General features: G+C 39.4%; 1 protein-coding gene across 1 annotated transcript in view; it reads left to right on the top strand.

The window, feature by feature from the left end:
- Positions 1 to 14,179, top strand: part of LOC118619781 (histone deacetylase 9-like) — a 234,982-nt gene that overhangs the window by 12,089 nt on the left and 208,714 nt on the right. The window contains exon 2 of the mRNA XM_036246496.1: positions 9,025 to 9,132. Within this exon, the coding sequence (XP_036102389.1) occupies positions 9,076 to 9,132 (57 nt within the window). The 5' untranslated portion in view covers positions 9,025 to 9,075. The remainder of the gene's footprint in view (positions 1 to 9,024; positions 9,133 to 14,179) is intronic.

Raw genomic sequence — 14,179 nt, 5'->3', positions numbered from 1 at the left:
TGACTTGGAACTTGACTTATTTTGTGTACTGTATGTCACACTTGTATTTTGCTGTCCATTTTTATGTGTGGCCATTCTCAGAATAAAGAATAAAACAAACGAACAAGATATTCCTAGCTGGCGTGACTCTGTTGATTGGAGCGTTGTCCTCTAAACCAAAGGGTTGGAGGCTCCATCCCCAGGTGGCTACATGCAGGAAGGCAGCTGATTCAGGTTTCTCTCTTACATTGATGTCTCTCTCTCTGTCTCTCCCTCTTTCTGTCTCTCTCTCTCTCCCTCACTCTCTCTAAAAACAAACAAACAAAAAAACCTGAAGATCATAAGGTGAATACCCCAAAAGTTACCAGAAGCACAGAGGCTTTGGAATAAGAGGTGGGGGGGTGAAGGGGTTGGGGGACTCTCAGGGAGCGTCTTCATTTTTTGCAAAATCCAGATCATACATTTTTGATCATTTAAATTCATGTTTCTAATTCATGGTGGGATAAATAAACTGTGAAAACGAAAACTGTGGTTTTTGATATATTATACCCCGCTCTCAGATGCTCAGAATCTGTTTCAAAGGAAGTGAACATTTTGGAAGGGTGGGTTTACTCAGAAATGGTGCTTATATATTTCCACTCCACCAAACAAATCATGGCTGCTCAAAGGCATCAGCCGTTGGTGGACCCCCAGCCTTCCGTGGGCAGGGACAAACCCAGCGTTCCCATGAACAACTCTTTCTCAAGGACCTGGGTTTCAATAGGTAGAAATGGTTTGTTTCTTTTCTTTTTTTCTTCTCGGTATAGATGCCAATAATCATATGATGTCCTTGATCTTTTATTTTGCCACTGATATTATATAATTATTTCCTTTTTGAGGTCATTAAAAGAAATTGCAGCCCCTTCCTTTGATGTATTAAGGAAAGATAAGTTGAGATTAGAGCAAAGAAGGAGAAGAACTGTGAAAGGTTTTTCCTGGCTCTGTCACTAACATTTGTGAAACTTAAGAAACTAAAAAGGGCAGAACAATTCTTAAAAAGAAGTTTATATCAGTGTTGTTTCTATTCAGCAGACACAATTATTGGGGTAGATTCAGGGAAAGAACAATATTGGAAAAAATTATTCTTGGTTGTATTCCAAATAAAAAGCAAGAGAGAAAGCACAAATTTTAAAAAGTCACAATGAAAATATAAAGCATTTTCTCCCTGGTCCTTTTTCTCCTGCCCTCATGCTCTGTGGGCTCTCTCTCTCTCTCTCTCTCTCTCTCTCTCTCTGCTGCCTCCTTTTGCGTTCCATTCCTTCTTTCTATTTTCTTTTTAGTCTTGCCATAATTTGAAGCAACTTTTAAAACAAATAAATATGAACTCTGTGTGTGTGTGCGTGTGTGTGTGTGTGTGTTTATAAAGTAGGTGTGGTAATCATTCAAAAGTGAATATACCAGGAGCCAGGAATGAAATTAGTACACAAAGTATGTGCTTAGTAGCTACTACATTTGCTAGAGAAAGACCACACATTTGGCTTTGACAGTTCTAGCAGCCACTATGAAGAAGGCAGCACTGTTATTTAGATGGTTCTCATAGTTTCTAGGGCAGGCTTTCTCAGCCTTGATGTTGTTGGCATTTGGGGTCAGATGCTTCTTTGTTACACTGCTTTGTTTTACTATAAGATGCTGAACAACGGAAGCCAGAAACATAGGTGCCCCTCCGTCTTGACAACCAAAAAAGTCTCCAGGCCCGTGTGGTCCTGGGACATAGAACCACCCCGCCACCACTGAGAACCTCTGCATTAGAAAAATGGCAAACAAATTACAACACCTGGGGAAAACCCAACCTGTTCAGATAGAACTTGTGGCATTTGAATTTGTTGAATATTTTAGGAAATTTTCCACGGTAAAAGTTCAACACATTTAAAATAAAACATTCATATAGGTCTTAGCTGATTTGTTTCATTAGGGAAATCTTGATTCTACAAGTATGGTTAGAATATGTTTTTAAATCATTTTATTATTTACTTAATTATTAGATTATGATTATACTAACACAAGAATCCATATGGGTTAGGAGCTCCTACTCTTTTTTTTCTGGGATCTCATTCTAACTCCACTAATTACTAGCTGAACAACCTCTCTGAATTTAACAGACAAATTGCTTAATAATAGCATCAATGTCAGTGGTTGTTGTAAGAATCGTGTGTGTCCAGGGGTGAAGAACGTCCGGCCCATGGGCCATAGAAGGCCCGCAAAATCCATACCAGCTAACATCACACACCTCACCAATTAGCCTGACCGAGTTTAGCAGGCTAATGTTTAAGTTGATAGTTTTGGGTGACCTGCGAATGATGTTATAAATATCCAAATGGCCCTTGGCAGAAAAAGGTTTCCCCACCCCTTCAAGAGCTTTGCAGAGTGCCCGGATCTTAATAAGTACTCTACAATGATGAGATGATAACTAAAACTCTTGTCACTCTTCTTTGCTATTAATAATAAGACCATAATTTAATAGGGTAGGGGAATATATAATAAGAAAACTGAAAACCTGAAATGTCCATAGTACTTTTCTTTTACTTTTCTGAATTTCATTTTGCTATGACTTTGAGTGAGATCACATTTCTACCCTTCATATTCCAGACGTCTGTTTGATTCAGCAGTTTTTCTTATTGTCCCTTACTCTCCTTCATTACTAGTAAGAGAGATTGCAACTTGATATTGGACTTTTTTCAGATGTGGATAGTATTATCTGGTGGCTGAATTTTTACAAATAGATGTGTAAATAATGAGCATTTTCCACCCTGGCAGTTTGGCTCAACGGTTAGAGCGTTGGCCTGCGGTCCACAGAGACCTGGGTTCAGTTCCCACTAAGGGCATGTACCTTGGTTGCAGTTTGTCCCCGGCCCTGGTTGGGTTGTGTGGGTGGCAGCCACTCGATGTGTCCCTTTCATGTCAATGTTTCTTTCTCTTTCTCTCTCTCCCTCCCACTCTATCTGAACAAAAAATGGAAAAATGTCCTCAGGTGAGGATAAAAAATAATAATAATGAGCATCTTCCTAATGGTTTTAGGAGCCTTATATAATGACTAGTATGAAAATTGCAATATTCTCCTGAATTGCTGGACTTCCTCCCTCCTTCTCACCCCCACCTCATCGCCTGTTCTTTCCTATTTTAAAAATTTTTTAAATTGATTTTTTAGAGAGAGAGAAAGGGAGAGAGAGATAGAAACATCGATGAGACAGAACATTGATTGGCTGCCTCCTGCATGCCCCCTACTGGGGATCGAGCCCACAACCTGGGCATGTGCCCTGACAGGGAATCGAACTGAGACCTCTCAGTCCATGGGACGATGCTCAATCCACTGAGCCACACCGGCCGGGCTGCCTTCAGGTTTTGTACATTAGTTACATTGTCAGAAATATTTAAAGTTGAAAGCATACTGTATTTCAGAATAGTGTATAAGCAAAAGCTTGGTAAACGTTCCAGATGAATTCTGACGGAGGCAATAAGTTGCATATTGCCACACTGATTCTAAAATACAGTTATACATCACTAGGCATGTACATGTGTGAAGCACATCCTTGGGGACTTCTGCCCAGCACCCTGGCTAGAATTTTTTTCCTCTTATCCAGCAGAGTTTATTTCTGACTTTAGAAATGAGACACAAAAGTACCCATGCTCACTCGTGTGTGTGTGTGTGTGATAAATATGCTCTCTTTGTTTCCTGATAACACCAATTTCGGCAGTTAATAATGTATCATTCTCTCTGAATTTGAATAGCCTTTATTCAGTTTTATTTATTTATTTTTATTTTTTTATTTTTTGCATTTTTTGTTCAGACAGAGCGGGAGGGAAAGAGAGGAAGAGAGAGAGAGAAACATCGATGTGAAGGGACACATCGAGTGGTTGCCACCCGCACGGCCAACCAGGGCCGGGGACAAACTGCAACTGAGGTACATGCCCTTAGCGGAACCGAACCCGGGTCTCTCTGTACCGCAGGCGGACGCTCCAACCGCTGAGCCAAACCGACCAGGGCGCCTTTATTCAGTTTTAAACTTCATCTTCCAGATCGACTTAGTATTGGGCACAGTCAGTTTAGGAATTGCTCTGTCTCTCCAGTTCCTCTCCCAAGAGGGCACTTGGGCACCTGAGAGACAGAGTCCTGATGGGATTGTTGGATATTCAGGTTGTCCTCTGGATGTTCGTGTTTCCATGGCAACCTTGCTGGTCACGTGATTGTTCCTGATTTGAAGCTGAGGTCACCAACTTGCTTTCTCCCGATTTCTAATTTCATTGCAAGATGAAGCTTGGTGGGGTTCCCAGGCTCAGCCCCCCCCCCTCCTTGGCCCTGAGGTTCCCCTGTGGACTCCATTTGACCCCAGTAATAGTTACCCCATCAGAGGCTCTCCCATAGCATAGCCTTGGAGGAGTGTGGGAACGGGAGGCTTCCATTTGTACCACACAGGACAGGAGAGCATCTTAGGAATGCTTCCATCAACCTTTACACTGCCCCACAGACTTCTTTATGTGGTGCTTGAAGTTTAGTGTAGACGTGGACTGCCAGTTCCCAGGTGTGAATGAGAAAGACACGCTTGTTATTCAATCAGATTACCTAACGGTTTCCTCTCTCTGGGATCTGCTCAAGTATCACTCTCTGCTTTTCCTGCGTTCATTGTTCCTCTTTGGTTTGCCTTTCTCCAGTTTCTCGGGACCAGATGGATGGCTTTTGGCTTTTTCTCCCTCTCGTCATATCCTATCTATAGCCTAGGTCAGCCCTGGGCATGGTTGTCATAGACAGAAAGAGTCTCTTTCTCTGAACTATCATTCAGACAAGCAGGGATGGTAATGTCACGATACTAAGCCTTCCACAGGACTATAATTTGAGACCTTTAGACTTAGTTCATGACATGTAAAGGACTTTGAGAAAAAAATCCTCTCTCACCACAAAAGATCTGGATTTTAGGTTTATTGATGCAAAATCCTGTTTTGAATGTCACTTTCTTTACATTTCTGTAATATCAATCCTAAACTCCCGTTCAGCTCTTGTACCACTGCCCCCTAATGCATGCTTACATGTGTGAATACATGTGTACACACACACACACACACACACACACACACACACACATTCATCAGGCAGAAGAACCAACCAGCAGACAGACCACGATGAAGTAAAAGTGGTACACGGGAAAAACAAAGATAAAAGCACATTGATTTTTTTTTAATTGTTGTAGTTCTGGTTTTAAGAATTTGCTTTGCATGTCTTAACAACTGTAGCAAGGTCTTCGTAACCAGCTAGTGGAGTCAGCAAGATTGTTTTCTGCTCCCTTGCTATTTCTTTCCCCTTTCTTGGCCTCCTCTATTGCAATTTAATTATTTTCCATATCCAGAGCCAACTCTGTGCCACTTCCTTAACCTCTCTCCTTTTAACTTCCAAATGCTAGAGCACCTGTCTTCTTACAGTTCTAAGTCCTTCGGGCCTCTGCGTTCACTATTACTGTATTGCTGTCTCAGCTTCTTAATTCCCTTTACATATATGCGCCTGAGTGGAGTCCTTTTGCTCTCTTCCTTTCCTTTCCAACCTCCCAACCTCCCATTTCATGCCAGGAACCACTCAGTTGCTGGAGGTTCCTCTCTTGCCTGGAGATCTTTCCTGCTGTCAGGAAGTCTTGGCAACAGTGGAAACCGAAGCTCTCATACGGTTTCCTTCTTGACGCAATCTCTCCAACAATGAGAGGGATGTAAGGGAGGAGAAATACTCTTTGCCATTGAAAATGGCAGAAAGTGGATTCGAGAATATCTTCTAGTGACGGATTATTCTAGGAAGAGTTCATAACTCTTTTCCCCCTAAGCTTTGGAACTGTTATGAAATTGTAACATGGCAAACGCATGTGGGTCGCTTTTAGTAGTTAATGGCTCTGAAACACCATTTGAAACAATGTCTTGGGGAGATATGTGTATAAATTGACTTATAAACAAGTTTTTGGGATACAACCTTGCTGTGGACTGAATTGTGCCCCCCACCCCCAAATACATATATTGAAGCCCTAACCCTGGATGCGATTGAATTTGATAGGGCTTTCGGAAGGTAATTAAGATTAATTGAAGTAATAATGGTAGGGTCCTAATTTGATAGGTTTGGTGGCCTAATAAGAAGAGGAAGAGAAATCTGTCTCTTTTCACATGCACTCTTTGAGAAAAGGCCATATGAGGACATGGTGATGAGGCAGCCATGTGCAAGCCAGGAAGAGAAGTGAACCAGAATTTCAAAGAGAAACTGAATTGGCTAGCATTCTGATCTTGGACTTCCTATCCTCCAGAATTGTGAGAAATAGATTCCTGTTGTTTAAACCACCCATTCTAGGGTATTTTGTTATGGCAGCTTGAGCTAAGACAAATCTGTTCATAAATTCAGAATTGATCACAGTTACCCATTTATGAATAGATTGCATCCACACAATTTGATCATTATTGGCATTTAGTTATAAACTAGATGTTCATAAAACATAGGTTGAAGTGGTATTTAGATAAATGTTTTTATGTTTAAATATATTTAAATAAATGGATGATAAATACCATAGATTCCTAAAGAGAAGCTATTTAGAGATAAGCCTAAACTTTGGATGTAGTCAAAACTTCAAGCATTCATTGAGTATCTATGTGCCGGACACTGTTTCAAGAAATAACCATATCCTGATTAGAAAAGTAAACCTCACACTGTAACTCATCACCCATTACATAATAGATATCCAACAAATGATAGCTGAATTTAAAATATATATTTTTTGATCGGTAAAGACTTATACACCAAAATTGGTGGCACAGAGTATTATCTCTACAGGAATACTTTCACAAAGATAGGAAGATTTGGACAGAAACTTTATCTATTTGGTCAGATAAAGTTATGTGTGGCTATCTAATGCTCCTCGTTATTATGGTTAAACACACATTGTTCTCAGCTTTTGCATTATTTTTATAATCAAGTATGATGTTTATAACATTTTGGAAGGAAATTTACTGCTTTAAAAAAAGAAAGAAATTTTACAGTGTATTCCAATATCAAGTAAAAAGCGTTTGGGAATCATTTGTGGTTTTGAATTTATTGATTAGTTTTATGTTTGCTTGCCTTCCAAATAATTTTAAATTTAATTAATGAAGACTTTTTATGACACCTGCAGCTCTGCGATGGTTGAAAAATTGGGTAAACACTGTGCATTGCAATGTAAATGTTGGTTTTTATTTTCAACTTAAACAACCATCTCCCTGAAAGAGACATGCCCATGAATCTCAACTACTTATATTATATTGGTTCAGTAAAAAAGAAAAGTTTCCATTTAGAGGGCAAATGATTAGGTTCCAGTGTTCATTTGATGATTTTTTTATTTTTTAGCTGGTGGTGTTGACCATGATGGTGTTGACTAGGACACAGGCTGAATATTCTTAGAAATCAAGGGTTATTTCAGGAGTGTGGTGGAACAACAGGGGCTGTTAGGGTCAGAGGTCTGTGTGAGAGCCCTTGGGCCAGCTGAGTACCCATTTTAAGCCACAGTGTACTCATTCAGTACACACTTATTAGGCCTCTGCCATGTGCTAGGCATTACAAAATGGGTGTTAAGGTAGCCGAAATTTTAGTAGCTAACATTTGCTATCACTTACTCATTTAATCCTCACCAATATCATATGCTGATGGTACTTTAAAAAGTTGCCATTTCACAGGTAAGGCAGCCAAAGCACAGAGTCATTCATTCATTCATTACCCAATGTCATTCAAGTTTATGTCAGCCATAATTTCACCCAGACAGACCCACTCCAGAAACTTCTGTCTTCACCGCTCTACTGTTGTTGAAGGGATCCTAATTTTCTATGTATCTGTGTATTTAGTGTTCTCATTTATTATTTATTTATTCATTGTTCTTGACAGAATTGAGGTTGGTAATTTTTTCATGAGAAAGGGCCTATGAAAACGCCTAGGAAACTGCTCAGTGCACTGTGAACATGTGTTGCTGTTATTGTATTTGTTTATCTCATTAGGCTCCTTTAACTCTTTAAAAATATCTTTATTTTGTGTGGGTTTTCCTTTCTTTGACCTGTTTGAGAAGTCTCAATATTTAAACAGTCACAAAAATTTTATCATAGTGCATAGTCTTCAAGTAATTTATGTGTCCTAAAATTAGAGACTTCTACCATTTGATACTGTTACTTTTTATATTTTGTACATAAAAATATGTAACATATGATAATTATAAACCACTACTATTGCACTTTTCTTGTCCTTGTTATGTATATTCTCTTATTGTACAACATTTTAAAAAGTTGAATCCAAAACATGGGTTCATGCTTTGTGTCGATAAAAATGTCCTCTAGAATAGAAGCAACCATGTATTTTAATGTCCTCTCCAATTTTAATAACACCATTTGCAGTAAGACCAGCTACCAAACTGGACTAAATGTTAGAATTGTAATCTTACACTTTGGAAATCAAAGCCTCCTTCCAGTTGAATATTGGGAATATTTGACGTGCGATGACCACACACTCCTGTTTAGTCGGAGTACTCTGGTTGCTGCTGCCACCTGCCTAATGATTGTCTCTTGGTCTTTGTAAACCTGCAGCCAGAAAGACATTTGAATTTTCCCCCTCTAGCACTTGCAAATCCAATTTTTATGTACAGCTAAGTGCTCTTCGCTTTGACTCTATCTACTACTGGGGCCTGGTTTCCAGCAGGCCTGTAAGTAGGCCAGATCTAGCCTATGTAATGCTGTTTGTGATGAGAAATCTAAACAGGGAATGGCAGTGAGGCATGGCAGGAATGTGTTTCCATTGGAGAAGTCAGTGCAGAGAAAAAATATAAGCAAAGCTGTGTCCAGAAGGCCTTCTCAGCTGGCCAAGACGGAAGACTAATGTTATTGTACATCGGCTGTTACCGTGCCAGCCCTTCCTCACAAATTTGCTTTCTCTCTCCCTTCCCCTCTCCTCAACTCCCCTCCCCCCTTTTCCTCTTTCATCTACTCCTTCTCCTTCTCCCGCTCTCCTTCTGTGGGCTCTGCTGACTGTTTGCTCAGGTGGACAGTGACACCATTTGGAATGAGCTGCACTCGTCCGGTGCTGCACGCATGGCTGTTGGCTGTGTCATCGAGCTAGCTTCCAAAGTGGCCTCGGGAGAGCTGAAGGTGAGGTCTGGGTTGCATTAAGTGTGGGAAATCCAGAGAAGAAGCTGAAACAGAGATGTTGTTGTTTGGGAATTGCGGGGAGTGTGGTGTGGTAATAAAAAGAAAGGGGCAGAGGGAAGAGGGCAGGGAGAGGCCACTGAGGTGTGCTAATAACTGGTCTGCAGGTAGGGAGCAGCTGACCTCCGCGCAGGGCCTTCCCTCCGCGGGGAAACTGCGGTCAGGGCGCACTGGTGTGTTTTTAAGAGCATAGAAATGGTGAGTAAAGCTATGGCCCAGGTTAAAAATACCCAGTATATACATATCTGTCATGCCCTCCTGGGATTCTCTTTTGAAGTGATTTAAAATATATGATTACTGAGTACTATGTATAAGCTCAGAATACCACCCAGAGAGAAGGGGGGGGGGATGGGGGAGAAAGGTAAATACCAGACGGGAAGGATTGGGAGGAAGAAGGAAATTGTTGATTAGAAGGGTAATGATCCAGAGTATGTTTTTCCATGAAAGAACTTCAAAAATGAGCTACACTTTATTGTTCTTTTCTTTTTTACGGTCTCTTCTTTTCTACATCATGTGAAAAGAACAATGTCCAAACCCAGCGTTTCCCAGTCTAAACAATTTATAAAAGCCAGAGACCTGACAGACGTTGACATTTTATTTGGTATTTTAACAGTGCTATTTAAAGGTACGCTGTGCATCTTGAATGCAGTTGCCCAGTAAACTTCGTTGGTGCTAACATGGCTTTTTAATGCACTAATTTACACACTTCATAATGAAATCTGGGCGGTGATTGATCTGACATTTCTAGCCGCGGCGGAGCTTCAGGGAAACACATTGTGATCAACAACATAGGCGCTGTGAGTTTTGTTAATCTAAAACAAAGTCTATTTTGGATTATTTTTCTTTCCCTTTTTCAAATTGAATTTAATGGGGGTGACATTGGTTAAGAAAATTATACAGGTTTCAGGTGTACAAGTCTAGAATATGTCATCTGTATATTGTATTGTGTGTTCACCAAGGATTGTTTTTCTTTATATCTACTGAATTATTGTTTCACCAGACTGTTACACTTGTGATAAAAAAATTCAGGGTAGGGATGTATGCTTTGTAATGAATTGTGTCTCCCAGAAGTCTTTGCTGTAACTCTCTAAGAAGTCAGAATCTACAGAAGTATAATTTTAATATGGTTGGATATATTACATGTGCCTTCTATGCAGTTGACATGATTAGCATCAGGACATTAATTGCTCATCACAGAGTATTTATGGGGCCATTAATGGGATGCTTACTGCTCAGTCTTTACCTTTGGTAAGGAGCTATTGCAAAGAGACAAGGACTCAACCTTATGGAGAGGTTTTCACTGTCTCCCAGTAGCACTTTTGCAATAATTCTTTCTCTTGGACTACGTTACTTGTAGCACTGGAATACATTGACTTTTTAAAAGAATAATATTTGAGGATCTTATTTTCAAAAGAATTCATATGACAGACAACAGCCAGGCCGCAGTATGAGTTTTTAATCGATGGTGCTGGCATCGGTCCACTTCACAGCAAGGAAAAACGGTATGTTAGCATTCACAATTTCCAATTGATTTTTTGGGAAATTTAATCAGTAATTCAGAAAACTTCTCAAGTAAAATACCCACATATTACACTCAAAATCATTAGCCTCACAGAATTGCCAAATGTACATATGAAGACTATTGAACAAAAGCCTAATTCTACTTTTTAGGAGGTAGTCGTTTAAAATAGCCAACTACAAACAAAGTGTCAACAACATATAGTATGGACATGCTGACCACCAGCTGTACTAACATTGACTATTTATGTTAAGAACAAGGATTCATACAGATACTTTTTCTTCCCTTGGTTGAAAAATCAGTAGGTATGGTTTAAAAAAAGAGCCTTGATTGGTTTGGCTCAAACATTAGCGTGTCCGCCTGTGGACCGAAGGATCATGGGTTTGATTCCTAGTCAAGGGTACATACCTGGGTTGCAGGTTCGATCCCGGTTGGGGTCGTGTGGAAGGCAACCAATGCGTATGTCTCTCATATCGACGTTTCTCTCTCTCTTTCCCTCTACCTCCCTTCCACTCTATCTACAAGTTAATGGGAAAATATCCTTGGGTGAGCATTAACGAGAGAGAGAGAGAGAGAGAGAGAGAGAGAGAGAGAGAGAGAGAGAGAGAGAGAAAGGAATAGAAAAAAGGAGCCAGAATCAAGAAATCTTAGTCCAGGCTTGGCCACTTAAATGCTGTGTCATTTGAGGCAATCACTTGACTACTTTGGGTCCCAGTTCTCATGCTGGATGAACAGAGTGGAATTGTTCATGTTGAAGACAGTGTGTGGTGCTGACATTCTGAGCTATTTGTAAATGAAAAGTGGATCTGATTCTCAATTATACACACTGTGGCATACCAAGGACTAGATACTCGAAAAATGATTTCAACTTACTTTGGTGAGTAATCCAAATTTTGCAGCTGGTTTGTCTACGCCCAAAGTAAAAGTCCAAGGCAGGCAGGGTCATAACAAAGGTACCAGTGCTGACAGGCCAAGAGATTGAACCCCTTAGTTTCTAATATTTTGGGGGGAACCTATGGGAAAAGTAGAGTTACAAATACTTTGCAGCCACAGTGAAGAACTGAGGTTTAGAGCTAGGTTAAGGGACCTCTAGCTAACAAAACATGTTACTCTATCTGCCTTTCCAAACTCCAATATGACCTGCTGGCCAGGAGTAATAACACTCCTGGCTGTGTAGTCACCTCATTCAGATCTGTTTGACGAACTGGTAAGTTATCTGCTGATAAGAGATGTAAAAAGAGAATACTTTTAAGTTTTATTTTTTGTTTTATGCATCTACATCCAGTTTTCATATGTTCTACCACATTCTCCCAGAAAAATCAATAACTTATTGAAACAATGTTGGCATATCACAATACTGCATTTTGTGAGACTGCACTAGTTTTGCTTAGAAAATAGTGAGTTAAGTGTATTTTTGGTACAGAATGGACATGCTCAGTGGAGTGCAGTGAAGATTATGGAGGCTTTTACATTTTCTAGATTTTTAACAAGATACTGAAAAAGAAAGCCCACACAAATGGGAATTTCCTGAATCTACAGCTGCCCAGATTGGCTATTTCTCAGATTCTATTACTAGAGGCACAAACATTCTGAAAATGCAGAAATGTTTGATATATTGGAAATGTTAATTGGGAGAATGGTCATATCAAAATGGTTTTATATTTCTATAGGACATTTTTAAAAGTATGTCAAGAAATAGAAATATCTCTAAAAAATGGGCATTTTTAAAGCAATAAATTGTTCATCCCTGGCTGTGTTGCTCAGAAGGTGGGAACATCGTCCTGTGCACCAAAGGTCTTGGGTTCGATTCCCAGTTAGGGCACATACGCAGGATTCAGATTTGATACCTGGTCAGGGCTCATATGGGAGGCAACTGATCAGTGTTTCTCATATAAATATTTATCTCTCTCTCTTCCCCATTCCTTCCTCTCTCTCTCTAAAGTCAATGGAAGAATGTCCTTCGGTGAGGATTAGAGAATAAAATAATAAAATAATTCAATTCTTCGTTCAAAAGATGGTACAAAGTGTCATGTACACCTTAAATACATACAATTTTTATTCGTCAACTGTACCTCAGTAAAGCTGGAAAAAATTGTTTAGCACTTATCAAGCTTTACTCTAAAGATTTATTAAAATTTTTTTCCAATTAAAGTTTACATTCAATATTATTTTGCACTCATTTCTGGTATACAGCATAGTGCTTAGACTAAAATCATGTACTTTACAAAGGGTTACTCCCTGTATTTCTAGCACCGATCTGGCAGCATACATAATCCTCACAGTGTTATTGACTCTATTCCTCATGCTGTACTTTTACATCCTGTGACTTTTGTAATCGCCACTTTGTACTTAACCCCTTCACGTTCTCCACCCTGCCAGCTAACCTCTCCCTTCTGGCAACCACCAGCCTGCTCTCTATGTCTAGCAGTCTGTTTCAATTTTGTTTGTTTCTGTATTTTGTTCTTTAGATTCTACATATAAGTGAAATCATATGGTATTTGTCTTATTCTGACTGACTTATTTTACTGAGCATAATATCCTAATGTCCTCTAGGTCCACCCATGCTGTTGCACATGGTAAGAGTTCCTTCTTTTTTATGGCCAAGTAATATTTTATTGTATATATGTACCACCAATTTTTATCCACTCGTCTACTGATGGGCACTTGGGTTGCTTCCATATCTTGGCTATTGTAAATAACACTACAATGAACACAGGGATACATATATATTTTGAAATTGTGTTTTGGGTTTCTTCAGATAAATACCAGAAGTGGAATCTCTGGGTCATAAGGCAGTTCCATTTTTTATTTGTTGAGGAAACTTCATACTGCTTATGATAGTGGCTGCACCAATCTGCATTCCCACCAACTGTGCACGAGGGTTCCCTTGTCTCCACAACCAATGCTGATCATTTGTGCATTTATTGATCATAGCCATTCTGACAGGTGTGAGGTGATATCTCGTTGTGGTTTTAATTTGCATTTCTCTGACTGTTATGGACTTTACACATCTTTTCATATTTCTATTAGCCATCTGTATGTCCTCTTTGGAGAAGTGTCTACTCAGCTCCTCTGCCTGAGTTGGATTGTGTGTTTGTTTATTTTGGTGCTGAGTAGTATGAGTTATTTATAAATCTTGGATGTTAACTTCTATCAGATGTACCACTGGTGAATATCTTCTCCCATTCAATGAGTTGTTTTTTCAGTAGGTACAAAACCTTCTTTAGTTTGATGTAGTCCCTTTTGTTTATTTTTCTTTTGTTACCCTTATTCAAGAAGATATATAGAAAATATACTGCTAAGAGAAATATCAGAGATTTTACTACCTGTGTTTTCTTCTATGAGTTTTATGGTTTTGAGTCTTACATATAAGTCTTCAATCCATTTTGAGTTTATTCTTGGACGTGGTGTAAGAAGGAGATCTAGTTTTATTTTTTACATATATCTGTTTAATGTTCCCAACACCATTTA

Source organism: Molossus molossus, unplaced genomic scaffold, assembly GCF_014108415.1.
Source record: "Molossus molossus isolate mMolMol1 unplaced genomic scaffold, mMolMol1.p scaffold_m16_p_7, whole genome shotgun sequence".
Taxonomy (NCBI): Eukaryota; Metazoa; Chordata; class Mammalia; order Chiroptera; family Molossidae; genus Molossus; species Molossus molossus.
This window is presented reverse-complemented; position numbering and strand designations above follow the sequence as displayed.